The sequence below is a fragment of the Ordospora colligata genome (genome assembly GCF_000803265.1).
Source record: "Ordospora colligata OC4 chromosome Unknown contig_06, whole genome shotgun sequence".
In the NCBI taxonomy this organism is placed as follows: Eukaryota; Fungi; Microsporidia; family Ordosporidae; genus Ordospora; species Ordospora colligata.
This window is the reverse complement of record NW_014575402.1, coordinates 1-27,487: the sequence shown is the minus strand read 5'-3', so window position 1 is coordinate 27,487 and position 27,487 is coordinate 1. Positions and strand designations below refer to the sequence as shown.

General features: G+C 34.9%; 23 protein-coding genes across 23 annotated transcripts; 11 read left to right on the top strand and 12 right to left on the bottom strand.

The window, feature by feature from the left end:
• Positions 1-52: 52 nt before the first annotated feature.
• Positions 53-2,569, top strand: M896_060230 (beta-tubulin folding cofactor D; the record flags this gene model as incomplete). The annotated part of the gene is made up of 1 exon (XM_014708081.1): positions 53-2,569. One exon carries the CDS (start codon positions 53-55, stop codon positions 2,567-2,569), a length of 2,517 nt encoding a protein of 838 aa, XP_014563567.1.
• Positions 2,570-2,662: 93 nt separating this feature from the next.
• Positions 2,663-3,274, bottom strand: M896_060220 (subunit beta of translation initiation factor 2; the record flags this gene model as incomplete). Its single annotated transcript, XM_014708080.1, has 1 exon — positions 2,663-3,274. The coding sequence occupies one exon, from the start codon at positions 3,272-3,274 to the stop codon at positions 2,663-2,665; it is 612 nt and encodes a 203-aa protein (XP_014563566.1).
• Positions 3,275-3,411: 137 nt separating this feature from the next.
• M896_060210 (Rad3-like DNA repair helicase) lies at positions 3,412-5,649 on the bottom strand (the record flags this gene model as incomplete). Its single annotated transcript, XM_014708079.1, has 1 exon — positions 3,412-5,649. The coding sequence occupies one exon, from the start codon at positions 5,647-5,649 to the stop codon at positions 3,412-3,414; it is 2,238 nt and encodes a 745-aa protein (XP_014563565.1).
• Positions 5,650-5,859: 210 nt separating this feature from the next.
• M896_060200 (putative ATPase) lies at positions 5,860-6,381 on the bottom strand (the record flags this gene model as incomplete). The annotated part of the gene is made up of 1 exon (XM_014708078.1): positions 5,860-6,381. The coding sequence occupies one exon, from the start codon at positions 6,379-6,381 to the stop codon at positions 5,860-5,862; it is 522 nt and encodes a 173-aa protein (XP_014563564.1).
• Positions 6,382-6,395: 14 nt separating this feature from the next.
• On the top strand, positions 6,396-6,602 carry M896_060190 (uncharacterized protein; the record flags this gene model as incomplete). Its single annotated transcript, XM_014708077.1, has 1 exon — positions 6,396-6,602. The coding sequence occupies one exon, from the start codon at positions 6,396-6,398 to the stop codon at positions 6,600-6,602; it is 207 nt and encodes a 68-aa protein (XP_014563563.1).
• Positions 6,603-6,812: 210 nt separating this feature from the next.
• Positions 6,813-9,014, top strand: M896_060180 (uncharacterized protein; the record flags this gene model as incomplete). Its single annotated transcript, XM_014708076.1, has 1 exon — positions 6,813-9,014. The coding sequence occupies one exon, from the start codon at positions 6,813-6,815 to the stop codon at positions 9,012-9,014; it is 2,202 nt and encodes a 733-aa protein (XP_014563562.1).
• A 74-nt stretch (positions 9,015-9,088) lies between these two features.
• Positions 9,089-9,313, bottom strand: M896_060170 (uncharacterized protein; the record flags this gene model as incomplete). The annotated part of the gene is made up of 1 exon (XM_014708075.1): positions 9,089-9,313. The coding sequence occupies one exon, from the start codon at positions 9,311-9,313 to the stop codon at positions 9,089-9,091; it is 225 nt and encodes a 74-aa protein (XP_014563561.1).
• A 115-nt stretch (positions 9,314-9,428) lies between these two features.
• Positions 9,429-10,676, bottom strand: M896_060160 (uncharacterized protein; the record flags this gene model as incomplete). Its single annotated transcript, XM_014708074.1, has 1 exon — positions 9,429-10,676. The coding sequence occupies one exon, from the start codon at positions 10,674-10,676 to the stop codon at positions 9,429-9,431; it is 1,248 nt and encodes a 415-aa protein (XP_014563560.1).
• Positions 10,677-10,737: 61 nt separating this feature from the next.
• M896_060150 (uncharacterized protein) lies at positions 10,738-11,241 on the top strand (the record flags this gene model as incomplete). The annotated part of the gene is made up of 1 exon (XM_014708073.1): positions 10,738-11,241. The coding sequence occupies one exon, from the start codon at positions 10,738-10,740 to the stop codon at positions 11,239-11,241; it is 504 nt and encodes a 167-aa protein (XP_014563559.1).
• A 112-nt stretch (positions 11,242-11,353) lies between these two features.
• On the top strand, positions 11,354-11,563 carry M896_060140 (uncharacterized protein; the record flags this gene model as incomplete). The annotated part of the gene is made up of 1 exon (XM_014708072.1): positions 11,354-11,563. The coding sequence occupies one exon, from the start codon at positions 11,354-11,356 to the stop codon at positions 11,561-11,563; it is 210 nt and encodes a 69-aa protein (XP_014563558.1).
• A 57-nt stretch (positions 11,564-11,620) lies between these two features.
• Positions 11,621-11,854, top strand: M896_060130 (uncharacterized protein; the record flags this gene model as incomplete). The annotated part of the gene is made up of 1 exon (XM_014708071.1): positions 11,621-11,854. The coding sequence occupies one exon, from the start codon at positions 11,621-11,623 to the stop codon at positions 11,852-11,854; it is 234 nt and encodes a 77-aa protein (XP_014563557.1).
• Positions 11,855-11,877: 23 nt separating this feature from the next.
• Positions 11,878-13,317, bottom strand: M896_060120 (uncharacterized protein; the record flags this gene model as incomplete). Its single annotated transcript, XM_014708070.1, has 1 exon — positions 11,878-13,317. The coding sequence occupies one exon, from the start codon at positions 13,315-13,317 to the stop codon at positions 11,878-11,880; it is 1,440 nt and encodes a 479-aa protein (XP_014563556.1).
• A 79-nt stretch (positions 13,318-13,396) lies between these two features.
• Positions 13,397-15,268, bottom strand: M896_060110 (uncharacterized protein; the record flags this gene model as incomplete). Its single annotated transcript, XM_014708069.1, has 1 exon — positions 13,397-15,268. The coding sequence occupies one exon, from the start codon at positions 15,266-15,268 to the stop codon at positions 13,397-13,399; it is 1,872 nt and encodes a 623-aa protein (XP_014563555.1).
• Positions 15,269-15,406: 138 nt separating this feature from the next.
• M896_060100 (uncharacterized protein) lies at positions 15,407-16,699 on the top strand (the record flags this gene model as incomplete). The annotated part of the gene is made up of 1 exon (XM_014708068.1): positions 15,407-16,699. One exon carries the CDS (start codon positions 15,407-15,409, stop codon positions 16,697-16,699), a length of 1,293 nt encoding a protein of 430 aa, XP_014563554.1.
• Positions 16,700-16,744: 45 nt separating this feature from the next.
• Positions 16,745-18,631, top strand: M896_060090 (transketolase; the record flags this gene model as incomplete). Its single annotated transcript, XM_014708067.1, has 1 exon — positions 16,745-18,631. The coding sequence occupies one exon, from the start codon at positions 16,745-16,747 to the stop codon at positions 18,629-18,631; it is 1,887 nt and encodes a 628-aa protein (XP_014563553.1).
• A 22-nt stretch (positions 18,632-18,653) lies between these two features.
• On the top strand, positions 18,654-19,091 carry M896_060080 (uncharacterized protein; the record flags this gene model as incomplete). The annotated part of the gene is made up of 1 exon (XM_014708066.1): positions 18,654-19,091. The coding sequence occupies one exon, from the start codon at positions 18,654-18,656 to the stop codon at positions 19,089-19,091; it is 438 nt and encodes a 145-aa protein (XP_014563552.1).
• A 208-nt stretch (positions 19,092-19,299) lies between these two features.
• Positions 19,300-19,686, bottom strand: M896_060070 (uncharacterized protein; the record flags this gene model as incomplete). Its single annotated transcript, XM_014708065.1, has 1 exon — positions 19,300-19,686. One exon carries the CDS (start codon positions 19,684-19,686, stop codon positions 19,300-19,302), a length of 387 nt encoding a protein of 128 aa, XP_014563551.1.
• Positions 19,687-19,737: 51 nt separating this feature from the next.
• Positions 19,738-20,673, bottom strand: M896_060060 (uncharacterized protein; the record flags this gene model as incomplete). Its single annotated transcript, XM_014708064.1, has 1 exon — positions 19,738-20,673. The coding sequence occupies one exon, from the start codon at positions 20,671-20,673 to the stop codon at positions 19,738-19,740; it is 936 nt and encodes a 311-aa protein (XP_014563550.1).
• Positions 20,674-20,851: 178 nt separating this feature from the next.
• On the top strand, positions 20,852-22,501 carry M896_060050 (uncharacterized protein; the record flags this gene model as incomplete). Its single annotated transcript, XM_014708063.1, has 1 exon — positions 20,852-22,501. One exon carries the CDS (start codon positions 20,852-20,854, stop codon positions 22,499-22,501), a length of 1,650 nt encoding a protein of 549 aa, XP_014563549.1.
• A 776-nt stretch (positions 22,502-23,277) lies between these two features.
• On the bottom strand, positions 23,278-23,775 carry M896_060040 (uncharacterized protein; the record flags this gene model as incomplete). Its single annotated transcript, XM_014708062.1, has 1 exon — positions 23,278-23,775. One exon carries the CDS (start codon positions 23,773-23,775, stop codon positions 23,278-23,280), a length of 498 nt encoding a protein of 165 aa, XP_014563548.1.
• A 328-nt stretch (positions 23,776-24,103) lies between these two features.
• M896_060030 (uncharacterized protein) lies at positions 24,104-24,547 on the bottom strand (the record flags this gene model as incomplete). The annotated part of the gene is made up of 1 exon (XM_014708061.1): positions 24,104-24,547. The coding sequence occupies one exon, from the start codon at positions 24,545-24,547 to the stop codon at positions 24,104-24,106; it is 444 nt and encodes a 147-aa protein (XP_014563547.1).
• A 1,289-nt stretch (positions 24,548-25,836) lies between these two features.
• On the bottom strand, positions 25,837-26,349 carry M896_060020 (uncharacterized protein; the record flags this gene model as incomplete). Its single annotated transcript, XM_014708060.1, has 1 exon — positions 25,837-26,349. The coding sequence occupies one exon, from the start codon at positions 26,347-26,349 to the stop codon at positions 25,837-25,839; it is 513 nt and encodes a 170-aa protein (XP_014563546.1).
• Positions 26,350-26,382: 33 nt separating this feature from the next.
• Positions 26,383-27,009, top strand: M896_060010 (putative zinc finger protein; the record flags this gene model as incomplete). Its single annotated transcript, XM_014708059.1, has 1 exon — positions 26,383-27,009. The coding sequence occupies one exon, from the start codon at positions 26,383-26,385 to the stop codon at positions 27,007-27,009; it is 627 nt and encodes a 208-aa protein (XP_014563545.1).
• Between the last annotated feature and the right edge of the window lie 478 nt (positions 27,010-27,487).

The window sequence follows — 27,487 nt, the reverse complement described above, 5'->3', positions numbered from 1 at the left end:
TGTGTTTTAGTTTCCATGCGCATGATCTGATTAATAATAATACTTGAGTGGCATGTGCCCATCCGAGCAAATGGAAGAAATTAGCAGTATCTTGAGAGGTATAAATGTCACTATTATGCATGAAGAGTATGAAAAGATCATTTCTCAGCTACCTACAGACACAAAATATCTCAAGATGGTTTTCGATAATATTGACGAGCTTTTTGCTTGCAGTATGAATGGAGGAATATGTTGGCTGCTTGGTCTGCTTAGAAACCCATTCATGCTTGAAATAAGCCAAGATGTGTTTGAAAAGGTTGCAAATGTTCTATTGAAAGCTGCAGATACAATGAATATAAGAAAGATTGCGTTGAAATGTCTTGCAATGCTAGTTTACAAAACAAATACAAACCATTACATAGATTCAAATGATTCTGAATGTATTATAAATATGATTAAAGTATCTAAAGAAACATATTATGTGTTTCTGAAGTATCTTTCAGTGCTTGGAAAGAAAGTTGAGACGAATGGTATTCTAAAAGACGATTCAGTCAGTGTTAAGATGTCAAAGATAAAGATAATGGCAAGTAATCCATGTGTTGAGACACTCAAGGTATTTTTTGATTTGCTAAATGAAAGCGATACTCGATTAGGATGGGTACTGTGTAAGTCTTTTGTAAAGATTTGTATGCATGCTGACATGTCTATGGCCATCTCTGAGTTGAAGAGCCGTTGTAAGGTGATATTTGCAAATGAAAGCAGTTGGATAAATATAATGACGATTCTTGGGATGCTTGCACTACATGGTGAGGATATTGGAGATGTGTTAGATATTGTGATTGAAGCTGGAATGTATAACAATCAATTTGTTCACAATGCAGAGATGATGCGTGAAGCATCGTTGTTTTTGGTGTGGGCAACTGTTAGAGGAAGCTCAACGTTTGACAAGCAGCTTGTTTGTTTTTCCGCTGCACGTGCATTGCTTGATGAGTCTTTATCGTGTAGGAGAGCTGCTGCATCTGTTGTTTTGGAGTATGTCGGAAAATTTCCTGCACTGATAGATCAGGAAATTGTATCTTTGATAAATTTCCATTCTGTAAAGAGGTTATCAAGCTGTTCTAATGTAGTTGGAAAGGTAATGGAGCTGTTACAAAGCCAAGATATATTCGAAAGGTGCATTTTAAGAAACATATTCCATTCAAGTATTGAAGTGAAGGAGCAGGCTTGTTATTGTATTTCAAGTTTTTTTGATGCAAAAAATGCAGTATGTAGTATTATTCGAACCAATATCACTACGCCATCTGATTATATAGGTGTATTTGTTCTAGTAAGAGAGTTTTTCAAACAAGACAGGGATGATGAAGTAAATGAGATTGTAGAATTGATCTGTAATATAAGGGTAGATAGTAACTTTGCAAAGTTTAAGGAATTTGAAGTGTTTGTAAGCTTGTATGTAGAAATAATAGAGCATGTATCTGGTATTATATGCATTAATGATATTGGAGATACAGAATCTATTTTTGAGAACGTATATATGTTTCTTGTCAAGAATGTTTATTCAATTGGAGTGTCAAGGATTGCTTGGATGCTTATGAAAAGTAACAAAAGATTTGCAGATCGAATATTTAGGGCAATCAACAGATGTAATGAAGGATTTATATTAGCGAATGCAAGGAACGAAATACATATGGATAAAGTAGAGAAACAATACCAAGAGTGGCTGAGGCACGGATCAATTGATACAAAGATACATGTGATGAAGGCAATATGCTTTACCGAATATTTTGAGAAGTATGAGGAGCACGTACTTAATGGCCTTGAAGATTATACTACAGACTTCAGAGGAGATATTGGCGCAGGCTTACGGATGCAAAGCCTTGTTGTGGCATTTATGGCTATGAAGAATGATATACCAACTAGATACTTTGTGAGATACTTTGTGGGAAAGTCAAAAGTATTGAGAGATATGTGTGTGGCAATGTGTAAGGAATGCAGAATTTTTGTATCTGGATTTGAATACATCCGTCAAAAGTCAGTGTATATTAGTTGTGCTGAAGCATCTATTTATAATAGTCTTTCTGCAATAAGGCCATTTCTTGATGAATTCTACAAGGTGTTTACAAATCTTTTGATTGAATCAGACAAAGGGAACGATGAGATGATATACATGTCCTTGATATCAGCATTATCTTATCTAGATGGCTCGCACCACAAGGAGTTTGTATATGGAATAATTGAGGCGTTTGGGTCTGTAGATGCATCAATGTGTAAAATGATTTTAGAACACGCATTTGAAATCCGAGAGAAACTTCTTCCATGCATAACACAAATACTTAGAGATAACACACACTTCAAATGTGATGGTTCAGATAGTATAACACATAATGTGCAAAATAATATACTCAGGAGAATAAAATGGGCCACCGTTGAGATGGTTGTTGGTCTTATTCAACTTGAAATAACCTACAACAACCCTATTTATATCAATAATTATGAACTTATCTCAATGGTATCCTTAACTACAACCGATCCTTTTATTCCATTAGGCTTGAATAATGCAATTACTCAGGTTTTACAGATTCATAAATAATTCATAACAATAAAATGCTAATAAAACACACATTTGGAGCAAATAATAGATTAAGCAATTCGTTTTAATATAAAATATCAAGCCTTACATGCCTTATAGCATTCCTCTAAGCTGTGGCTTTGCCTTACCTTTTGTTGTGATTCCCTCCACAGCATTGCCCACACATCTTGCACCCCCGCACTTCGAGCATTTCAGAAAATAGAGTCTCTTTTCTCTTACAATTTCAGTGTCTTCAACATTCTCACATATCTTGCATACCACGAAATGCTCAATATATCTTCTGAGAACCTCCTGTATCTCTGATCTAATAAACATACCCTTTATAAGCAGCTTGCCATCTTTGTTCACAGATCCAGTTGCCATCAACTCATTGGATATGAAACTCACCAAGTGCTCCACCGATCTGTTAAGTATGTTTGCTATTTCCACTATGTTTATTGATGTCTTTCTTGCTTCTCGTTTTACATCCAGCGGTAGCTTTATTCTTGTAGACTCGCCTTGATCCTTCCCTTTTTTCAAGACAGCCATCGCGCACTTAAGTAAGGTTTCGTATTCTAGCTCAGTTGGTATTTGCTCTACATGCTGGGATGCATTTGCTTGTTGTTGTGCAGACTTCATACTCCTTAGTCTCGATTGTCTTTTTCTTGCAAATTCTTTAAGACTAGCATCTAGTTCACTAAACTCATCATCGCTCGTCCCAGACATACCCTCATAATTCTACAGAATAAAATATTTTTGTTCTACAGCTCTCATGAAGCAATATTTCATTTATACTTGATGTTCAGGACAAATACATTTATTATGTGCTTCTTACACATTATTATTAGACAAACATTTTGTAGTTATTCAAAGCAAAACTTCTGTATATCATCTGCACTCAGAAGGCTGCTTCCTGTTGCAATGCATTCTTGTGCCATTTCTCTGTAAAATCTCCTTGCAATTGCCAAAGCCATATCCACACTAAGATTGCAGTTTCCTCCTTCAATGCGCTTCTGGATCCACTTCGGTAGTTTGCCTTTTTTATCACTCCTCTCAAATCTCTCATCTGCAAGCACCATCAATCCATAGTCGTTCTTGTTCCTTAGTACACGTCCAAGACATTGAGCTGCATGCCTCATTGCATCAAATGTGAGAAACTCATACTCTTTGATGCCATATTCAAGCCTTAGAAACTCTAATCGTTTCTTCAGACGCACACTTTCTGTATATTGAAATGGAATTCCTATCATAACAACACATCTGCCATATCCGTCTTCAAAGTCAACACCCTCAGACACTTTGCCTCGGGCAACACTGAACAACATTGCTCCTCGCCCATTCTCACATGCTTTCTTGTATTTTGAGAGAGCCATTTCAGTCTCTTTGTAATCCGGTGTCTCAACAAACACAAGCTTGTTCTTACTGAGTTCGTTAATTATGTTCGTCTCAGCCCAAAGGCTTACTATTTCCTCCATATACATGTATGAAGGGAAAAAGCAAACCATTCCATCAGGAACAACCTTAGAAAGTTCCACAACAAGATGCCCATAGTTTCTTACAACTGAAGGATCTGATCTAAGTGAAAATGAAGTGGTCATTGCATCCCCATGGTTATGATCTGCACCATCTCCATCATCATTAAATGATCTCAATGTCATTTGATCATTTCCCTTTGTTATTATTAGAGGCGAGATAGAGTTTCTATCAAGAGTTGCACCTATTTCCACAGTTCTTGATGGTGCAAAGTTCAATATCTTTGGATATATATCTATAGGACTGAGTGTTCCGCTTGTTATTATCACATTCCTAAATTTTGAAAAAATAGGTGCCATTGCTATCGATGAATCCAGGCATGCCAATCGAAGAGTTGGATTGAATACTGTAGATGCCTGTGAGTCAAATGGTTCAAAAACCACGACAAATCCCTTTGAATACATAGAGACCATAGTTGACAGTTCAGCTACTGTCTTGAGATGTGCAGTATCCTCATCATCAACTCCAAGTGCCTGGCAAAGAATTCCTAGGCGCTGGGAGCAGAACATTAGTGTCTTCTTCTCCACAAATGCCAATTCCTTGATGCTTTTGCAAAAGGATTCTGTTGATTCTGTTGTAAGATGCATTGTCTTAAGCTTTGTTTTCAGAAATTCGGTTATTCGCTTCATAACAGACATAAAGTGGAATGAGTTTCTAAGATTCCCAGGAATATATTCATACTCACATTCTCCAGATGCATAAAAGTATGGAATAGTGCCTGAGATCGGCTCTGATAACTTTTCTCGCTTCTTTCCATTAAACACGTTAGAGAACATGTTGTCAGCTACGTCTCCTTTTTCTATCAACAAAGCTTCAAGATTCTTTGTTGCTCTTGATGCACCTTCTAGGACATTCCGCTTAATTTCAATCGACAATGCCTCTATGCAATGACTGTCTATGTTATGTGCTTCATCAAATATAACCACACAATCAGGACCAAGCTCTTTTGAGACAATAGAGTATATTCTTGGATCTATAAGGTAGTTGTATGTGTATACTATGCAATCACATGCAGGAATTGATCTTCTAACAAGATAATACGGACATATTCCTCGCCTCTCTCCCATTTCCTTCAGCTGATTGAAATCATAAACAGCCGCAGGAACTTCGTGGAAACCTTCAAGATTTTCATAAAAGTCGCATTTGGAATCAACCAGCTTGTTTATGAATGTTCTGCATGCAAGGTCTATGTTAAAGCTTTTTGTAGCAGCTTTGTTTATGCAAAGATTCCTTCTTCCTGTTAATCCCAGTCCCAGAAAACTTATAGACCGATATGTCTTTATGTATTCAATTACCCTGTCCAGTTCTCTCAGTGTCTTTTCTACTTCTGGAACAGTTCTCGAGCAATATATCACCTTAAAACTGACATTCTGCTCCTTCATGTAGAGTTGATAGCTTATTGTCATGCTGAGGAGAGCCACTGTTTTCCCTGTGCCTGACGGCATTTCTATCAGACAATGGCCCTTGTTCTCAAGACATCTCTTGATTTCCCTCATATACTTAAGCTGCTCTGGATACACAGATTCATATGGGAAATACACAGGAACGTCATCTATTGTGATTTTCATGAGGGTTCAATTCAACATATAGTTACATTCACGCGCATGATTGATACTTCGTTGAATTGTTCAAGCATTATAACTTTTGAATGCATATATTGCATAAATAATCGATTCCAAACCTTCCACAAATAATATAATAAGACATTTTGCTATTTATCAACAATTTATTTAAACGATCAAATGTAGATGTGTATTTTTGCAAGATCAGGTTCTATACTACACAGCCTTATCGGATAGTACAAGCCCAAGAACTAACCCTAGAATGCCGATCCCTGCTGGAATTATTTCCAGAAAAACAAGCTTGTAGAACAGTGATGGATCTTTCGAGTCCATCATTGTGATTATTGCACATATAATGCCGCTTGCAAGTGAGGAGCAATACGAACATACACCAGCTATGAATCCAGATGTGAACAATATGAATTGTCCTCCGTATGACTTGACCTCGTTCATCCTTATGAGCAGAAGATTAGACATGACTAAGCAGAAAAAGAAGTTTGCTTCACAGATAACAATTCCAAGAAGGGCTCGTGTTCCTACTCTTGGTGATTTTATAGATGCGCCTATCATGTACCTGCCGATTGACTGGTATCCCTTTGCAGTGCCTATTGATGAAAGTGCAATGCACATTACTATTCCAAAGCAGGAGAGGAATGGAGAGGTTCCTTGTAGAATGCTGTAGTTCAGATAATGCAGGGGGATGTATGCTCCGATCAGAAAAAATATTATCATCCACATCTTGTGGGGTAATAATGCTTGATTTGTTTTTCAGGATCCTGATGGAAACACAAAATTTAGACGAGGCATACAACGCAGTGTTGAACGAGGTAAACAAACGACGGCTTGGCCTTGTAGAAGATTCAAGAGGATATGCGGAGTCCAAGAGGATTTTTGAAAGAGCTGTGAAGGTTTCTGAAGAGCTCAAGAGGATGAGAACGGTATTTGGAAACAATGCATGAAGAGCATTTGGCATGGATTTATAGTGTTTTATGCGCACACTTACTAATGATGCATGCAAAATTTATGTGAACAGTTGATGAAGATGCATTGATAAAATGAAAATGCAATAAGTTATTGTAGTGATAGAGTGCTGATGCAGAGGCATGTAAACAGAGAATAAATGTGTTTCGAGTACGATTGTTATATTGGATGAAAAAATAGCCCTAATGATGCCTGTTTCATCGCTGCTCAAGAATGCATTGACGCCTGATGAGCAGCGGCTAATACCTGGGATATTGGTAAGCAAGATGGATGAGGAGATGCGTTTGTATGAGAGTGAGTGTTTGAAGAAGACGATAGAGTTTGAAAAGAAGGTTGAGAGATGCGAGGAGGTTATTGCGGATATGACGAGAAGGAATATAAAGCAAGAAATAGAGCTTACAGAGACGAGGAGGTTATTGAGCATGACTGAAATGCAAAGGGAACAGTGTTTTCAAGAAAATGCTTGTTTAAAAGGTGAGATAAACAGCTACAGAGATAAAACTGGAGACAGTAGTCAATATTTTGTAAAAGAAAGTGAGGTGGAGAAGTTAAAGAAAGCGTTTGAAGAGCAAACAGAGGAGATGAATAGGAAGTGTGCAGAGCTTGAAAGAAGCAATATACGACTTGCAGATAAGATTTTAGAGCAAAAGAAACAAATGAAGTATTTGGTGAATAGTTCTGAAGTGCCTGAGGCAAGTAGAGACAATCTAGAGTTAATAAAGTTAATTCAGAAGTTGACAAAGAGGAATGAAGAGCTTGAGAGATGGAGTGAGGTTTCTACAGATCGATCCAGAGTTCATGATGGAGCAGATATTAAGGAAGAGTATAAAAAGAAGTGTGATGAGCTCAATGAGATGAATAGAAGAGGATGTATGCTTGAGATTGAGTATAATAAGGTATTTAAAGAGAAAGGAGAGATGGAATCGCGAGTTGCCATCGAAGTGAATGAAAAGAAGATAATGCAAAGATACATGGAAGAGATGAAAGAAGAGATGATGTGTTTGAAGATTGAGCTAGGGAATGTGAAGGCAAAGAATGCGATACTAGGAGATGCATCATTGAGACTCAGCGAAATGAACAGTGAGATAGTCCGATGCAATCTGATAATGAAGGAAGACAGGAATCGAATTAGGGAGTTAAAATCACAGGTAGTTGAATGCGAAGAGAGATACAACAAGTATATTTTAGAGGAGAGGACGACTGTAACTGCGATTATTGGACGAGAGATTGAGGGGATAAAGAAAAGTCTTGGAGAGTATTCTGGATTGCTATATGGAATTGAATTGGAGCTTAAGAATGCATTTGAAGAGCAAACTAGATTTAAGAGGATGATTTTTTTGCAAGATGAGGAAGTGTCTCAAGCGAAGAAGATTGTAGAAGAGTATATTGATAGAGAAGGAAGGCTGAACTGGGAAATAGAGATGCACCGAGTGAATGAGAATAAAATGAGAGAAACAGTTTTGGCGATTGGCTGGGATATTAGAGATATGGCACAATGTATTGAGGACGTGTTAGTTGATACATCTGATGTGTGCTTTGATATTATGAATAGGATTGTGAAACGAGAGGATATGAAAAAAGGAATAATTAAAAAAATGTTTGATGAGGCAGAGAAGGTTGAGAATGAGCTAGCTGAAAGGGAAGCAAGCCTGTATTCGTTAATAGAAGGACGTGTTGATGATGCAATTGAATTTCTTGGTAAGGAAAGAAATATTCTGAAGCAGGAAAATGTGTTTCTGAGGAATAAGGTTGAAGGACTTGAAGATACGTTTGATCTTATGGATAAGATGACGGCACTAGAGAAGCAGAATGAAGGGATGAAAATGCAGATTGAATCGATGAGAAATCAAGAGGCCAATGAAGAAGTAGTTGTAACAATGCACAGGATGGAACAAAAGATTTTTTTATTGAAAGCAGAGTTAGACAAAGCCAATGAAGAACTTAAGCGCAGTAATGATGCAATAGAGAAATACAAGATTGTTGTTGAGAAACTAAAGAAGATTAAGGATGCGTATATCAAGCTTAAGGCCGAATGCTCTGAAAAGAAGTGTGTAGAAGAATGCATGAATGGAATGTATGAACAAGGTGATATAGAAAAATCGAGTGTGATTCCAAGCATAAAGGAAATGTATCTTGGGGAAGAGAATGTGAATAAGAGTAAGGAAGTAAATATTGAAAGGAAAGCTGATGAGATAATCACTGATCATGACATTTTAGGTCATGAAACAGCTGTGGAAAAAGAATCGCCACATGTAAGAGGCAGAAGATCCGAAAGGATCAATCACGGAGATGAGCCAAAGCAAGGCCATTATAGAAGATCTTATTCAGATAAGAAAAGAGGATGGAACACATCAAATGAGTTTAAGAAAACCAGAGATAGGAGAAATTAAAAGGCTTGATATCTAAGTGACAGAAGTTTGTGTATAAGATGTTTATTAAGCTTTTTAGCTGCTGTGGCATTGTATTAGAAAAAAATGGAAAGAAGTTTTCCAAATCCAATAACCATGCATGAGAAAGCAACAAAAGGAGAAAGTCTTTCTCCAACAACAGAAAACTTGCGAAGTACAGTGTAAATGCCCTTTTTATCTTTTGAAACCAACGAAGGGAAGTGCTGCTTTGCATAAGTTATTGTGCATACTGCGAGAACAAGCACTCTTACCAATGCATCTATGTTGAAGAGCGCAGACATACAAGGGTTAGCTCAATTTATTTGAATTGGATGGCATTACTTGTTCATAAGATTGATATTTTGATTATTAATCATAAATTAATTCATGTGTTGTTTTTATTAGTGTAACTTATATTTATTCCGACCTGCTTTTGTATCGCATAATTAGCTTAATGACGCTTTCCGACCCTTTTCTATCCATGATGTCTGGCAAATACTTTTGTATTTTCCTTGTGAACTCTTTCTTTGATTTATTGCAGTCTGTTCCTTCGTAGTATCCCTTGAGCATTTCCATTCCACCTTTTGATCTGATCCAGCTGGCACAGAATCGGGTTTTGAATGCTGAATTAACACTGTAATTATGGCCATCAGGAAGCTTCATAAGCTCACAGAGCATCGGTGCATATTTCTGCTTGAAATTGCCCTCAACTCCGCCAAATGTATTGAAAAGAATATCATCTGATTTATTCTCAAGATAAAAAGTATTTACTACCTGATCTAAGTTTGTATATGATTTTTGTTTTGCAAGTGCTTGTGCAAGTTTCATTGTTATATTTGAGTTTTTGTCGAATTCGTTGCGTTGAAGCTTAAGGAAGAAGTGATCTGCTTTTTTTGAATAATGCAGAATTAGCTCTCCAATGAAGTAGTTTCCATATTTATCTCTACAGAGATTCATTTCATTTCCTGCCACTGCATCAAAAAACATTTTCAACGTCTTTTTATTGGCAGCCTGAACTATCTTTTCAAAAAAATACGATGTGTTTGGATTGCATATGCTTTCCAAGCTAAAGTGATGTTTCGAAACCTCGTATATGACTGTTTGGCTTCTATAGCAATGCAGATACATCAGAAGTGTTACAAAGCTATCCTCTTTGGTCATGCTTGGTATCAGTTCAAGAACCGCATCTTTGAGTTTTTCCAGATGTCCTGGCATCAATGGATCGAATCGCTGTTCAATTCTTCCTTCTACAATCTTCTTGCCGCAGGCAATCTGGAACAGCTTCCTGATAACATGTGTGGCATTTGTATTCAAGAAGTTTTTTTGAAATGCATCTTTGGTGTTCAAAAGGCTAAAAAGTGTTACAGTGTCAACTTGTAATTTTTTGATGTAGATTGCTTTGAATACAACATCACAAATCACTTCAATAAATCTTGATCCAAGCTTTTTCTTAGACAGTGAGTCTACATCTAGCTTTTTTAGAAGATCAGTCACCTGTTGTACATTACTTTTCTTGACAATACTTTCCATTTGATAAGTAGTCTGTGAGTTCGACACCAGCTCCTTTTCAAATCCATTGATTTCCTGATACACGTTGTTCAAAACTTCTGGATCTGTGACGGTTTCCAAGTCGATGTTCTTGACATATTCAAGTACACTTTGCATTTGTGGGCTGTGATTTGAGACATGCATTGACTTGGAAAAGCATGAAAAGCGCAGACCCTGAATGAAGATAGAAGTTGAAGATATAGATCAGATTATGCAACAAATAACAAACATGGTTCCGCCAATGCACAAAGACGACCATAGGATTCTGAATGCTCTGAAAAATACAATTGAAAAGAATGTCACAGTCTCCAACTCGCACCTACAAGAATTGACTATTAAGAATGAGCAAAAGGAAGCTAAGATGATGTCTCTTGCGTTTTTGAGAAAAGATCTTCCACTTGAAGCCACAGAAGAGTTCAAATGTCATATTGATTTCATTAAAGAACAGATAGAATCAAAAAAAGAAGCATCTACATTGCAGCACAGAACACCTAAACATAGAGCCTGTGTTGAATTGAATGATACAATAGAAAATGAAATTAGAATAGCAAATGAAAATATTACAGCAATAAAGGGAAAACTTCAGAGGACCAAAGAAGTAGCTGAGGAAGCATTCAACAAATCATCGGGTAGATTTCTTAAACCACTTGAATATGCCGAGAAGTTCTTCAGATGCATTTGATGAGGATTAATGATTGTACTGTAGATTGTCCATTGATGAATGTATTTTGATGGAGTTTGAATAAACTATAATGCTGTATTTAATGTTTTAATTTGAATTATGCTGTATCCTCATGGCAGTTGATATATTGGTGAAGGGTTTAGAAATGAAGCCTGAAGAAATTGAAGATATAATGTACTGTGAGAATACAAAGATTCTGATAATCAAGGCTAATGGAAAGGAACATAAATACGCAGTTGAGAAAAGAGACGAGACATATATAATCAATTACAATGAAAGCCCTGTACTTACAAACAACTTAGCAAGAGAAGTCAAGGAATAATTGTAAAAAATAAGCTTAGTATGTAGAAGAGCTGCTGATTGATTTTAACCCTCGTCAATGAGTCGTACGTTCAACAGTCGTAAGAAAATAGAAGCTAGGCAAAGGATGCTGGAAGCCGAGGCTGAGAAACAAAGGAAAGAAGAGGAGTTGAAGGAAAATGAGCTTGAGAAATACTGGGCAATTGGTGCAAAGGTTCCTGGAAGGAAAGAAAGAGAAGATGAAAAACGAATAATGAAAGAAAAGAGAAAGCAAGAGCTTAAGGAGCTTTATGAGAAAGAAATGAATGGTTGATTAAATGTGTATTTTTATTTATTCTAAACAATCTCAAATGAGCACTTGGGTGTGATGCAATCAAAAAGATCTGAGGCATAGTCATACACATTATTGTTTTGTTTACACGCTATATTCTCGACGGCCAATCCAAGAAGTTCCTCGATCAATGATATGTGATTTTTGAGAAGAGCCTTATTATAGTTGCTTGCTGCAGACTCCAGCTTGTTTGTTAAATGATCAATGAAACCTGCAGTTGCATAGTACTTCCAGTCAGTTTTACAGGCAAGTAGATGCTTCTGTGCTTCATTGACTTTTCCAAGAAAAAGATTACAATAAACTCTTAACAAGTCGAGGACGTTATTGCTTTGTGCATGCAGATGTTCTAGAGCCTCTGCGTAGTATTCATAGTATATCAGAAGCGCAATGTATCTTTCTTGAACCTGTATCACGGGATTTATCTTCAAAGCTTGCTTGTAGAAAACAGACGCTCTTTCAAAGTTATTCATCCTGTGATACTCAACAGCAAGGTAGAGCGATGGCTTATAAGAGCCTATCATCTTTTTATGCGCAATTTTCAAACAAGAAATACTACTCTCGCATTCTTTCATTCCTGAATATGCCATACCAAGGTACATCCACCCCCTTCCATACTCACTATTGATTTGCACTGCTTTATAGAAACACCTTCTTGCTTCTTGGTAGTTCTGTGTCATCAGAAAAAAGAGTCCTAGAGATATGAATGAAAACTCTGAGCCTGGATACTTTTTCACCATGCATATACCTAGACTGAATAACAATGTTTCTTTTCCGCTCTTGTAGTATCTCTTTGCTTCTTTTAGCCCATACCATGGAGAATAAAAAGCAAGTGAATAAAAGTCAGGTTCAAAATAAGGATAGAATATTGCTTTATACACATCACGTATAAACAAATCATTACACTGATCAACAAGATAATTCAGTTCTTTTTTATCAATAATCCCTTCGTTCTTCATTCTTATAAGTGCCTCTATATTGTAACTATCGTTTCTATATGCTTCCAATAGTATTTCTTTGCGCCTAACATCATCCTTAGTTAATCCCTCAAAGAGCAAACAAACACTTGTTTTTGATATGTGTTCCGTACTGTACTTCACCAGTGGATTATTTAAGCTCTCATGCATTTCATTGCATTTTTTATCTTCAATCTCATTTTCTACAATTCCTTTTCCAATTTGGCCATACTCTGTATTCTTCTTTTTAGTTGAGTATTTACACTTGTAATAGATTATCTTAACATGACTGTATTTCATTAATGAATCATTCAACTCAATTATCTCCATGCATCTTTCATAGCAGCACATTGCATACAATGATCTCAACAACATAATGAGCGCAATATCGCTCTTGTCCCGTGTATATATGTACTCAGACAATGCCAGTGCTGAACAGTGCATTTCTTCATTAAGGTATGAATTCACAAGCGAGTACAACTTGTTTTCCATGCTGAGGGCTTTGCATACACACTTGTATTTAAAATATAGCACATAAGCTACTCATGCCTGTTTTCTAAATCACATAAAACTATTTATTCGAAAATTTTTCTTTGAACACTCCAGCAGGCAAGCTTAGTCTTATGTTGCTCCATGAATCCTGGATTGCAATTGCCTCATCTTTCATGCCTATGCATCCATATATTATCGATCCAAGCGGATACTTCTCCTCTCTCATCTCTTCATCAAGCATTTGTATTGAGTTGTTATTTGTAAATGCTATTTTGTTATCCAAGTATGACACAGATGTTATCAAGGCATAACTCTCAAACGTCTTGATCTGAGCAGAAAAGTGGTCTTCAAATGCAACTCTATAGACAGTATACTTCTTTTTTGCATCGAGACAATTAAGCATAGTAAAAACAATAAATGTGTCTTCATCGCATTCGCATGCTCCAATTATGTCTCCATCGACATCCAGCGTCCAGATATCTTTTGCATCGTTAATAGAATAAATTTTTTTAGAATGGCTCAGTATTATTACATCCCTGATCAAATAAACACATTCTTTGTAGTTATCAAATGTAATGCTTCTAACAACTTCACTTGAGTTTATGTTTATTAAAACAACCTCGTACTTATAGTTTTGAAGTATCATAAATTCATTTGTCATTATCAGTCTATTTGCAGGTTCATATTTGACTTTCCTTACACTTGCTTTTGCTTTCGAAGCACCAATAATTAGGTTCAGAATCCTTGTTTCTTTTGAATTCGAGTATGCGAGGCGTTTAAAATCAGGTGAAACACTTGAGCACAGTACATTTTTATCAACAGTAACTCTAAGAGGATGTCTGTAAGACTGTCTCCTGTATCCGATTGTTTCCATTGATGATTCAGAAAGTTTGAATGTTATCTTCCTGTTGCTAACCACACTTGATTCGTTATGCTTCAGCCCAGTTTTATTAGTTTTTCTATTCTTGTTATTGCCTCCCTCATTTAACAAGTAGAACTCAATGGAAGATCTGCAATTAATATAGAATTCCCTACCTATACTCGAAGCACCAAGCTCGACTGCTTTATGGAACACTTTGTTATCCAAATACTTGTTCGAAGTAGGCCACATAATGCTTAGTATTGTGTCTTTTCCAGACGTGACTATTCTGTCGTTATCCACAAGAATGTTCTTGACTTCAGCATAATGTGTGTCTATTTGATAAGACTTGATAAACTTCATCCCAGTCCTTGAGAATGCTATCACTCGCGAATCTGCGCCACAAAAGTGAAGCTTGTCATTAACATATGCACATACATTGAGTGGGCTTTGCCTTACTGCAGATGTCTGAAGAACAATACCAAGCTCCACATCGAAGTATGAAAAGCTTCCATCGTCACTCACACATGCATATGAGTTTCCAGATACATGGCATATCATATTTATTCTTTTGCGAGATGTGCGTATTTCACAAACTTCTTTCTTACCTTTTAGAGCCCTGATTCGTCCTTTCACATCACCCAAGATTAGTAATCCATTATTTGCAGCAAATATTGCAGTTGTTTCAGCTGCTCCATGATAAAAAACATTCGATTCGTAGTCTTTCCATTCATACACTGTCCGGCCAATTGAATAGTACACAGAACCCCATTTGCAATCAACCGATACTTGCCTGACATCAATTGCAAGTGGAAATCCATTGATATCTGAGCATGTTGCCTCAAGCGTGTGAATATTGAAAAAAACGAGCTTCTCACATTTAGTCCCACATACTACAACATACTGATCGATAAACTTACTGGACACAACCTTGTACTCGAATCCCATCGTGACATATGTTCCGAGTGTTCGAGAGTCTACCAACTCGATTGTTTTGTTCTTTCTGAATACCACAATTGTGCTGTTGTTTGAAGCCATTGCCACTATTGAAGATGGCTTTTTCGCGATATTCTTGAAGAGATTCAACTTCATTGTGAGGGATCAGAAAGTATTTTTATGAACGTTTGTACTGTTGTCTGATTATGCATGGTTTGTATGTGCATCAAATACTAGAATGATTTATGTGCACTTGATAGTTATATTGTGTAAGTAACGACCCATTTGATGAGTATGGATTGTGGAACAGTGTGTCCGATCTGTTTTTCAGAGTATACATCTGCTGGAGGCCACAGGATCGTTTCTCTTGGATGTGGACACTTGTTTGGAAGCCAATGTATCCAGAAGTGGGCAGGCAGAAAGGCTAAGATTCAATGTCCAATATGCACCACAATAACATCTTGCAAGCAGATTAGGCCAATATATGCATTGAAAGTTACGGCAGTTGACAATTCAAACGAGCAGATGCTATATGAAAGATTGCAAAGTGAGGAAAAAGTAAAAATGGAATTCATGGAGAACAACAAAAGCCTTTTGGCACAGATAGAGCAGCTCAAATACGATCTCATGATTGCAAAAAGCAAGGTTTTGAAGGATCCATGTACTGATTTGCATAGAAACAGAGAATTTGCAATTCTAACAGGCCTGAATTCGTTCGGCACATTGATAGAGTATGATGAGTCTGGATGTATTATGATTCTTACATACAAGCAAGGCAATGCAGTAGGCATACGTAAGTTTGGATGCTATGACTTTAGTAAAAAAGAGACTGTTTTACTTGGTGAATGCTCAGAAATACGTGCAATCGCAATGAGTCCTTTTGCAGACGGAGTTGGTTTAGTTGCTGTAGGCACGGTTTTGAATGTTATTAATATATACAGCGCAGAAGTTATTTTGAGATGTGATATTGAATGTGCAATATCAAGTATGTGCTTTGATGAAGAGGACAGAAACATGGTATATTGTGGAGATGATAGTGGATGTATACATTTTGTCTGCCTCTCACAGGCACTGGTGCTTAAAAGCATCAAAATATGCAAGACATCTATTCATTCGGTGTTTAAAAAGGCGATGTATGTGTTTGCATGTACATTTCATAATGCATATAAGGTTCTTTTTTCTGGAGAATGCATTAATTATGATCTAGATATGGAGCCTTATTCCATTTGTACAAACATGTATGGACGCACAGGCCGTGCTCTTTTTACACTTCGTGATGCGGATTTTGGAATAAGGCACTTTTTATGCTCCAGAAAGGAGGTTTATTTCAGGACAGGTATTAAGCAAATAAGAAGGCACAGAGACAGAATATATGGAGACTATCTGTATGTGTGCGATGATAAATACAATTCGATCAGAGTGATTGATATGCACTCACTTGAAGCAGTATATACATACACTTTCAGGGAGCAAGTCCTAGATTTCTGCATTACCAAATATTTAATGTTTATTCTAACAAGGTCTTTAGTCCATGTGTTTTCTGGAAACTATTCTTTCAAAAACAAAAGCCAGGTTTTTATTGATTAATGATTGTAATGAGAATAATGTAAATGTAATCTACGAATGCCCTTCATGGCCGATTCAAGTAATGTAAACAACATACGATGTTTGTGTGCAGACATGGTTCAGAAGGCTAATAGCGGACATCCTGGTGCACCTTTGGGCTTGGCACCTTTAGCATATATCTTGTATACAGAAGTATTGAATTTTGATCCTGATGACGAAGGATGGATTGGCAGGGATATTTTTATCTTGTCTAATGGTCATGCATGTGCATTACAGTATGTGATGAACTATCTGATAGGACGTTTGACTATTGATGATTTAAGAGCATTTAGACAACTTGGAAGTAGAACGCCAGGACATCCTGAACGAGGACTTCCGGGAATAGAATGCACAACTGGACCACTGGGGCAAGGATTAGCGAATGCTGTTGGATATGCAATTTCTCTTAAAAAGCTGAGTAGTCATATTGGGAATACATGCAAGGTATATTGTGTATTTGGAGACGGATGTTATCAGGAGGGAATAGGACAAGAATCTTTTTCGCTTGCAGCAAATCTAAGACTGGACAATTTGGTGTTGATTTATGATTTCAATAAAGTAACGATAGATGGACCTACGTCGCTGTCAATGAATGAAAACGTAGTGAAAAGATTTGAAAGTCTCGGATTTGTTGTTGAGGTTGTTTCTGGTAATGATATGAATGGAATGAAGAGAGCGTTGAAGGACATAACACATGGCATGCCAAAGGTGATTATTCTTGAAACTGTGATTGGATACGGAAGTGAGATGGAGGGTGATTGTAAGGTTCATGGCAGTCCACTGGGAGTAGAAGGTGTTTCAAAGCTTAAAGAGCGTCTTGGAATGCCATCTGCTGATTTCTTTGTTTCATCATCTTTGCTAGATAAATTCGATGAGCTTATTAAGAAAAAACGAGCCGAGGTTATTGAATGGAACAGTAAATCAGAGGCGATTAATAAGCTTTGTGATAGAGTAATGGATGTAAGTGACGAGAAGTTGATGTATAAATCGGTTTATGTGAGAAATGATGCGCAAAAGGCAACTAGAAAGCATTTCTCAGAAGCATTGTGTGATCTAAAAGACAATTCATATTTGATTGGCGGGTCTGCTGATTTGCAATCATCAGTATTAACAAGGATAGGAAGTAATGATTTTTCGCATGCCAATAGAGATGGAAATTACATCAATTTTGGAATCAGAGAGCACAGCATGTGTGGAGTTATGAATGGGATTTCATCCCACGGATATTTCCTTCCGTATTCAGGAACCTTCCTAAATTTTATTTCTTATGGGTTTCCATCGGTCAGGCTTGCTTGCATGGACAATCTAAATCTTTTCTATGTGCTGACACATGATTCAATAGGACTTGGTGAGGATGGCCCTACTCATCAACCAATTGAGGTGCTTGCCACACTTAGAGCAACACCGGGACTTATAACAATGAGACCGTGTGATGGATTAGAATGCAGAGCATCGCTGATGATTTGTTTATCACGGCCAGGACCAAAGGCTGTAATACTTTCTAGACAAAATGTGCCAGAAATTGCAGACACGAGCTTTGAGAAGGCAGAAAAGGGAGCGTACTTCCTTGTTGAGAAAGATGAACCTGATCTGATATTGCTTTCAACAGGATCAGAGATTTTGATTTGTTATGAGATTATGAAAAAATTATCACACATCCGGATTTCCATTGTTTCGTTTTTTTCATGGGAATTATTTGAGCTGCAAAACGATGATTATAAACGACATATACTCAAGGATGTCCCAAGGATCAGTATTGAGGCAATGAGCACATTTGGATGGACGAAGTACGCAGATATGCAGATTGGTCTCGACTGTTTTGGTGCGAGCGGAAAATATAAGAATGTCTATGAGCATTTTGGACTGGATTGTAATGCGATTTGTAACAAGATAGTTAAATTTTTGAATAAATAATTTGTTTTAATGAGTTTAAGGGATGAATTCATCAACATGTGAAAATAGACAATGTGTGAGGAAAATACTTGAGTATTTGGAAAGCAGAACAGATGTGATTCATTCATTAAATCAATTCAGAGATATGATGCGTGTGAATTATGACAATAAATTGACTGTTCTAGTATTGCAAAAAGTTCATGGGCTCCTTCATAGCGAGTGCAATATTGAATATGTCAATATACTTATGGATATCGTACATACGGAAGATGCATTTGATGAAGTATTCAAAATTATCCAGAGTTTCGGTGATAAAGCAGAGTTTACAGAGCTTGCATTCAAACTTCGAGATATAAATGAGCTAATCGTACTGAAATACATGAAAGAGTTCAAGAAAATTCATTTACTTCGTGAATTTATTAAAGAAATGGACAAGAGATACGATGCTATCTTAAGCTCAATAGACATCAGCCAAGAGTAATCTCAAATGTTGATGCTAAAGTTTTTTCTGTAGAACTCTATAAGCTTTATAGAAACACGATCTTTTCTATTTGCCAGTTCATTAAGCATTATATTTTTGTTTTCAAATTGATTATCTTCCATATGCATATCAGGCTCCATATTTCCTGGGTATTTGCACATTGATTATGTTGCTTGAATGATATATTGCAATCTATATTACGCCTTGATCATCTATCATCTGACTCAAAATCCTCAAATCCAAATCCATTGCTAAGAAGGTATGAAATGTTGTCCAATCTGCTTTTTAAGCCTGTTTTCGACACAATCTCTTTGAAATCATCTACTTCTGCTCTAGCAGCTGCACTCTGGATATTGAGAAAAACTGCGAGTTCCTTAAGTTCGTTTTCAATCTCATTATCAGCCTGAATAATTTTATGAAGACTTTCTTTGATTGCTTCAAAGCTTTTTGTACTTGAATTATCATTATTATGTGTTTTCACCATAGATGGAATCTTTTGAACTTCGTTGAGTGAGATTCTCTTGATTGCATCAAGTGTTTTCTGAGCTCTTAGTGAAGTTTCCTCAAACACTTCCAATGTTACTTCACATAGCATATCCAGGGCACAAGGTTCAATTAATCTACACATAGGAATCTAAACATTATTTTAATTAGATGACTGATGATTGGATGCATTATTCCTGTTTAGTATCACTATCATCTTAACACACACCATGACTACAGTACCTATTGTCACTGCCAGAATAAACAGGTTCATCAGCCAGCTATCTTTCTTAAAATCCAAATCACGAGGTGACGAAAAACACTCCTTGATTGCCTTGATAATCATAAGAAGACCCACTGGGTATAGAACACAGTACATGTTTTGACTGTGTTCTATGATGTTATTAATGTACATATGCCATAACATAAAAGTTATCAGAATCAATAGCACAGCAATATCAGTAATTAAATCAAATACATCTGCGTATACATATCTTATTGAATCAAATTCAAAATCGCATATTGAGTAAAGAAAGCAAAGTACGGTTGCAGGCAGAAGGCATGACTGGAACATCCCAGAGCATTTATTGTAGTCTTTCTTAATGCACTGGATTGCTGCTTGAATCATAATAAAGCCAAATATAAGAACATATGGAATTATACAAGTAGCATATGAAAAAAAACCACATTTACCGTTTGCTTTCATTAACTTCCAGTTGTTCTGCAAATAAAACACAGACATTGCAACAGGATATATAGCAGCAACTGAAAGCATAGCCAGCTTCATACCAATGTTCGTATCGCAATTTGCTTCTATGAACTCCTTTTGAAACATCATGATAAAAAATAGCAAACCAAGAGATACAATAATCATGGCACATCTAATTCCTTTTGGAAAGCATTTCAGCCCAGTACACTCTTTATTTGTGTCCATGCTCTTTTTTGGTTTCATGAACTTAAGAATGTTTTTCATTAGGGCTAAGTGACAAAACAATATGTCATATAGACGAACAGTTTTGCGCATTTGGCATATAAAATAAACATAGAAATATCGAAAAAAAACATAGAATGTAGTATATTTATCAATTATATAACGCATGATGAGGCATACGATTTATGCTCGAGCAATCCATATTTTACAGATTAATGCCATTTTTGGAAGTATATACGTTAGAAGGAATATTAATAATCATAGACATTGCACGTATATAGGATATAATCTGAATAATTATTGGGAGTATAATGCACAATAATACGAAGATAAGCATGCCCATAGAATGGCAAAAAATAAAAGTATGAGTTCAATAGGAATTGCTGTAGCAACACGATTAAAAAAAGGTTTTAGTAATAACCCTAAAAATATCCTAAAACAATGTTTCATTAAAATAGCACAAATCGATCTAAAATTATATAATTATCTGGTTGCAAATAAAAAAAATCCTGAATTAATGGAATTAATGAAATCAAGATATAAGGCATTGGATAGTATTTATAAGAATATCGATAGTATTCGTGATGAAAATAAAGATGCAATTATTAAAGAATCTATTGAAAATACATTATTATCAAAAAAAATAATAAAAAATGAAAATGTACCGACTGAATCTATTCTTAATGGTATAAAAGATGCATATAAATCAAATGATTTAAAACCGAAATCTTATGAATATTATAATGAATCACTTAACATTCATATAAAATATGATAAAGAAAAAAAACAAATTACAAAATCTAGTATTAAAAATGATCAGGAAGAATCGAAAACGGAGTCATCGGATCTAGAGACTCATCTTATCAATCCACAAGGTGAAAACAATGCAAAAGAACATTTTCATCAAACAGGTCAATCATCTAAAGATGGTTCAACTGATCTTGTTGATAATGAAGGGTCAGGAACTTCCACCTTACTTGCGACAAAAGCCCTCAAAGATGAAACTAAAATAGAAGAGAAACATGCAGAAGCAATAAATACATTGACAGAGAATCATCAAAAAGCAAAACCAAATGCACCAAATAATGAACCTAAAATAGAAGAGAAACATGCAGAAGCAATAAATACATTGACAGAGAATCATCAAAAAGCAACACCTCTTAGCAATCCAGTTGTTTTGCCAGCTAAAGTAGAAAAATTAAATAAAAGTAGCGATAGAACACCAAAATCATCAAGCCCAACAGAACGGATAGACTTATTGGATTTAATCGGCTATTTTGTGTGTGGTATAATGCTACTTATGGGTGTTGGATATGCAGCAGGAATAAACGTAAGTAATAGTGGAGTAAGGGCATCTGTGTTTGTAATATCAGCGATCTTACCGATTGTATCAATTGTACTTTCATTTAATAGCATGAAAGTAATCCAGAATGAGAAAAGAATCAAGGTTTCAGCAGCTGTGGCACTGCCTGCTGTAAGTGCAGTATGTGTAATGATAACAAATTTATACGTGTATTTGATCAATATGAACGTAATGTCACTATGTGAACTACTTATTCATCTTTCAATGACATTGCTTGTTGTGATGAGCATGAGCGTGTGCATATGGCGAGACGTTTATGATGAGATGTTGATGTGTGGAGTGAATGTGTTAATGATTATTGGATATGTAATACGTAGAGCATGCATAAATGGGAGTGATGTAGCAATGAAGTTGAAGAATGTAGTGGAGATAGGATTGGTAGTGATGCCTATATTAGCTTATGTAATGATGCAGGTGTTTAGAAAAATACAGAAGAATAAGAAGGAAATGAAAGAAAAAGTACAAAATGAAGTACAGCAAGGAAATAAAAATGAAGATAGATGGACGAAGATAAGAATGATCGTATCATTTGTAGGAATGGTAGGAATGACATTTGGATGGGTGCTATCCAGTTCACAGAATGTGAGTGTGAATAATGTAGCTGGTTATGCGTGTGAATTAGAAAGTACGTAATAGGAATAATGAAAGTATTTATGAGCTGAGATTAGGATGATAATAAAATAGATGAAATATAATGTGTTTATGTAATACAAAAGTAAGAAGGTGTATGATGAAAGTTTTACGATGTTATCATGAGTTCATCATTACATTGTATTGGCTTATGTTGTTGTACTACTTCATCCGCTTTTTCATATTTATTTCCAATTAACTTATTAATATCCTTTATAGTTAAATTTAAACCAAATATCATTATCCCAAGTACTATCCATCTTATAGAAGGTTCGAAATTTTCTTTGTTTTTTATAAAATCAAACATTTCTTCATCTTTCAATAAATCACTTCCTTTTGATTCTTGGCTTACTGGCTGACTCTTATCTACTAACCGATTCCCAAGATAAAACTACTGGAAATTTTACGTATACGCTTATCTTCACCATCAATAATAAGTTTGCATTCATTCAAATCACCGCCACTTAGATTTCTAGTATGATATAAAGCGCACGCCAAGTTACAAATGAACTCAATCACGTATTTAAAATTAATTTCTTGTTGTAGTACTCTCCACTCTTTCCAAACAATGGATTCAATAGGTTAATCAGTTCAACCATACTAGTCGTTTTTTGCAAACTTTCTTCCGTAATTCTATTTTGTGTTGACTTATTATCATGTTGTATTTTGCATATTAATGGTATAATACAATCTTTCCATATCAACATTAGGTTAAATTTATTATTACCTTGTCCATCTTGTGCCCACCATGCATGTATTATCTTATAAATTCTATCATATTAAGCATCCATGGCAACTTTCTTCAATATTTTCAAATCAATACGGCTCAGTTTTTCAAGTACTTCTTTATCTATACTCTTAGAAAATATATTCATCAACATCAATGTACGTCCTAAATCATTTACCTTATTTTCTTTACTTTTTGGTTCCTGGGCTGTGATTGCTTTTGCTATACGCTCCTTCATATCTATAGATAAATTACCTTCTGATTTTACATTAAACATTGTGTATTCAATTATTAAGTTAAGCAAATCATCTTTTGTATATTTTATAAATATTTCTAAATATTTATCTTGATTATTCAAATTCTTTTGTTTTTCTTTATCGTCTTCTTCATATTTATCTTGACTATTCGAATCATCGCCTTGAGCTTTCTTCTTTGAATCATTCAATGTATTGCATATAGCATTCTTATTGTCATCTTTTATTAGTTCTATATCACTATAATTTTCGGCTGATATTTCCCAGTATCGATAATTATATAACATTTCCATCATTTTTTCAGTTGAGATGCACTTTAAAAATATCAAATGTGACTTTCCTCCTTTCTTTTTATCTTCAATACTTCCCCCTGTATAGACTTAATACATTCTTCTAATTCATTTTATTAAGCATTTCCTTTATCAATTCAATCATTTGATCATCATCATCTTTATTCATTGTTCATTGTTCATTGTTCATTGTTCATTATTTTAATCATTGTTTGATTTGAAACTAAATCTGCCATACAGTATTTCAGATAATCGTTGTTTTTTAGCATTCGCCACAATCGAACCACATCATTTTCATTATGCACATTCTCTCGTATTGTGTTTTTAATCGTTTTCATTTCATTTCATCTCTATCAAAATCTTCACTTTTAAGTATTTCCCCCAGAAATTTAAGAGTGTCTTTTAATTTAATCGTAGGTCCTGTAGGACCTTTTTCATTGCTTTTTATTGAATGCTTCCAACACCCGTCATCTGCATTAATGAAATATTTACTTATACGATTGTTTTCGCATAAAATACTCATTTTTGTTTTAAGTATCATGACTTTTTCTGTAAACACATCCCCATGCGATTCTATTATATCATTCTTCTCAATTGCCCTCAATCTTTTTACTTGATTCTTTGTCATATGAAATGTATTATCTTCTATATTCCAAGATTTATCACAATATGTGCATTTATTCTGATTTGCTTTATTTGCAGATTCTTCATCTAAAATTTTATATAAAATTTGCTTATCTTCATTACTAAACATCAATAGTACGTTTTCAAATTCCATCTAATCAACTAAGGTATTTTTTAAAGTATCAGAATAATTCTTTCTAATCAATTTATATACGATGACTTGTTCTTTATTAGGATTTTCCTTTATAAGCTGCTCATCTAAGATATTTTTTTGTGAATCATCAGAATCCTTTTCATCATCATAGTTCAATACGAAGTAAAATTCTAATATTATATTCGGTAATAGCATTTTAGATACCATGTCTTTATTTACATGCAATGGTATATGTTTAGTACTCAGCACTATAACCATACTATTCTTATCTATTTTCTCATTAATTATACCTATCTTTTCAAAAAGACAAAGTTTTCCCCAGATCTCTATTATATTAGAAAACGCTTTATTTATCTTAGGATCTTTATTTACTAATTCAATAAGTCTATTTTTCTTTTTTTAGATTAGTAGTTGATTAATATAAAATGTCCTTATAAATGTTATCCATTATGTTTCTCATCTCTTTTCTAATAGATTTTATTGCCTGATTATTATTTTCAGTTGCATTCTTTTCTGAGATTCCAGAGTGTTTTATTCTCAGTTTTATAACACTTGGTGAATTATTGGCCAGAATTTGTATTCTGTCTTTTGCTCGGGTATCTTCTTTGCTATTTTTATCATTTTCTTCTTTTTCTTTGTTAAATAATTCAAATAGCACATTTTCATTCATTTCATAAGCAAAAACATCCGTCTTATCACTAATAGTTTGTAGATCTAGAGACATAAATGTTTCTGCATTGATTGCGCTTATGATCTTGCTTAGTATATCCAAATCATTGCATATATTCCAAATCATTTGGTTCTATTAGACTTACATAATTTTGGAATGGCTTACTTAGATCATTATGCCATTTTTATATAATTTTATAAATTCCAAGTAATTTTTCTAGGTTGGATTTGCTTCAGTTCATCCATTGTAGGGCAATCACCTTATGCCTTATTATATTCATCTATTGCCATATTATTAAATTACCTTGCTTTATTGAAGACGCTTGTGATTTCATCTATCAATCATTACAACCTCATCTCAGTTCATCAAACTCATAGCATACCTCAATCTCTACTCTACATTATATCCATACATTTTCAAATCAACTTGTTATCAAAACCCAATAATTATAACAGCGTATTCAATAATCAGTTCATTATACTCAATAATCATAACAATTAGCTATAACAATTTCATTTATTATTCTCTACTTCTCAATTCATTCTCATTTCACAACTAATCAATTTACTTTCATTTCAGCAATTAATTCATTCACCTTGTTCATTATTCACCATTTAATTCATTCACTCATGAGTGACTTCACCAATTCATCAACTCGCTCATTCTCCCATAGAATACTGCCTCGCTTTTGCACAAATCCAATCAGCTTTTCTTTGAATTCATAACTCAACGTCTTTCCCTTGCCTTTGATTACAGCCTTTCCGTGTGAAAGCATTGTATCAACTCTGTTACTTGTCAGAATTCCACAACACTTACCTTCATCAAACACTTTTTTGCGTCTTTCATATAAATACTGCATTTGTGATCGTACACATCCTACCACACTCACATCATCTTCAATCGGATTCAGTTGTTTATTCACCTTGTTCATTCGCTCAATGATCTTTTCAACAATTCTTGTACTCTCAAGCATCGTTTTCTGCATGTCTTTACCAATCTCCTTCTTTATTTCACTATACTGTGTTGGATTAGTATGTAGAAATGTAATCTTATCAATCTGCGTTTGTATCTTCTTCAACAGGCACTTCGTTGTGTCATTCATTAATGCTGTTCTATTGTTCTGTTCATTCATATCCATGTTCAGATGGCCCAAATAATTCTGTTTATGTATTACAGAATAGCTAGGATGGACAAGCTTGCAAAAGACATTCTTGAGTGGGCACTAGAACTAACAGTCAATGACATCATACCATACTCAACATGTAATTTGTTAAAAGTATCAAAGAAACGTGTATTATGTAATAGAAAGAACAATATATTCGTTTGTTTTGCTACACAATCTCATTCATCTACTGAGCAATTCCTAGTTAATGATGAAAGGAATATATTGAATGATGAACAATTCCTAGTGAATAATGAACAACATAGAGTTTTTCATAAACATTCTAGATCACATTATGAGTCGTATTCTACACCAGTTGGTTTCATAATGTTCAGATTCACAAAAACAGTAATGTATGTATTCGAACTACATGTTGCTCAATCACACAGGTCACTTGGTATCGGATCAATGTTACTGCTTCAAAGCATACAAGAATATGCTGATAAAATATCCAGAATAATTCTGTATGTTCATAAGAAAAACATAAGAGCACAAGCATTCTACTCAAGAAACGGATTTATAATCAATCGTACATACAAAAATCAATTGTTCCATGAAATGGTGTTTAATAATCTACAGAAACAATACAAGCATCAACAATCATCCAACTGTAATTCTACTACTCAATAAAAAACTCTTTATATTCATCATACTCAGGTATTCATCAACATATTAAGATTATGATTCATCATATACACTTACATCTTACATATCTACATTATCAGTAAACTCTCAATCATTTATTTACTTTTATTCATTTATGATCTACATTACTCAATAATATCCACACATCTCTCAAATACACTATAATCAATTATTCGATACTTATTTATTATTAACTAATACTTTTATATACATTCTCATATCACTTTACTCTTGCATTATTTCATTGCTCGTTTCATTATTCTTATTCATACCCATAACCTGTGCTATCCATCCACTCAATATCATTACACATGTAAATCCAATCAATATCACATTCTTAGTCATTATACCTTTACCATTCCCATTCTTTTCACCACTCTTCTTACTCTCGTTATTCTTACCTTTATTAATCTTAGGATCTATAATCACCACTATACTTGTTATTATCATTCCTACACTTATT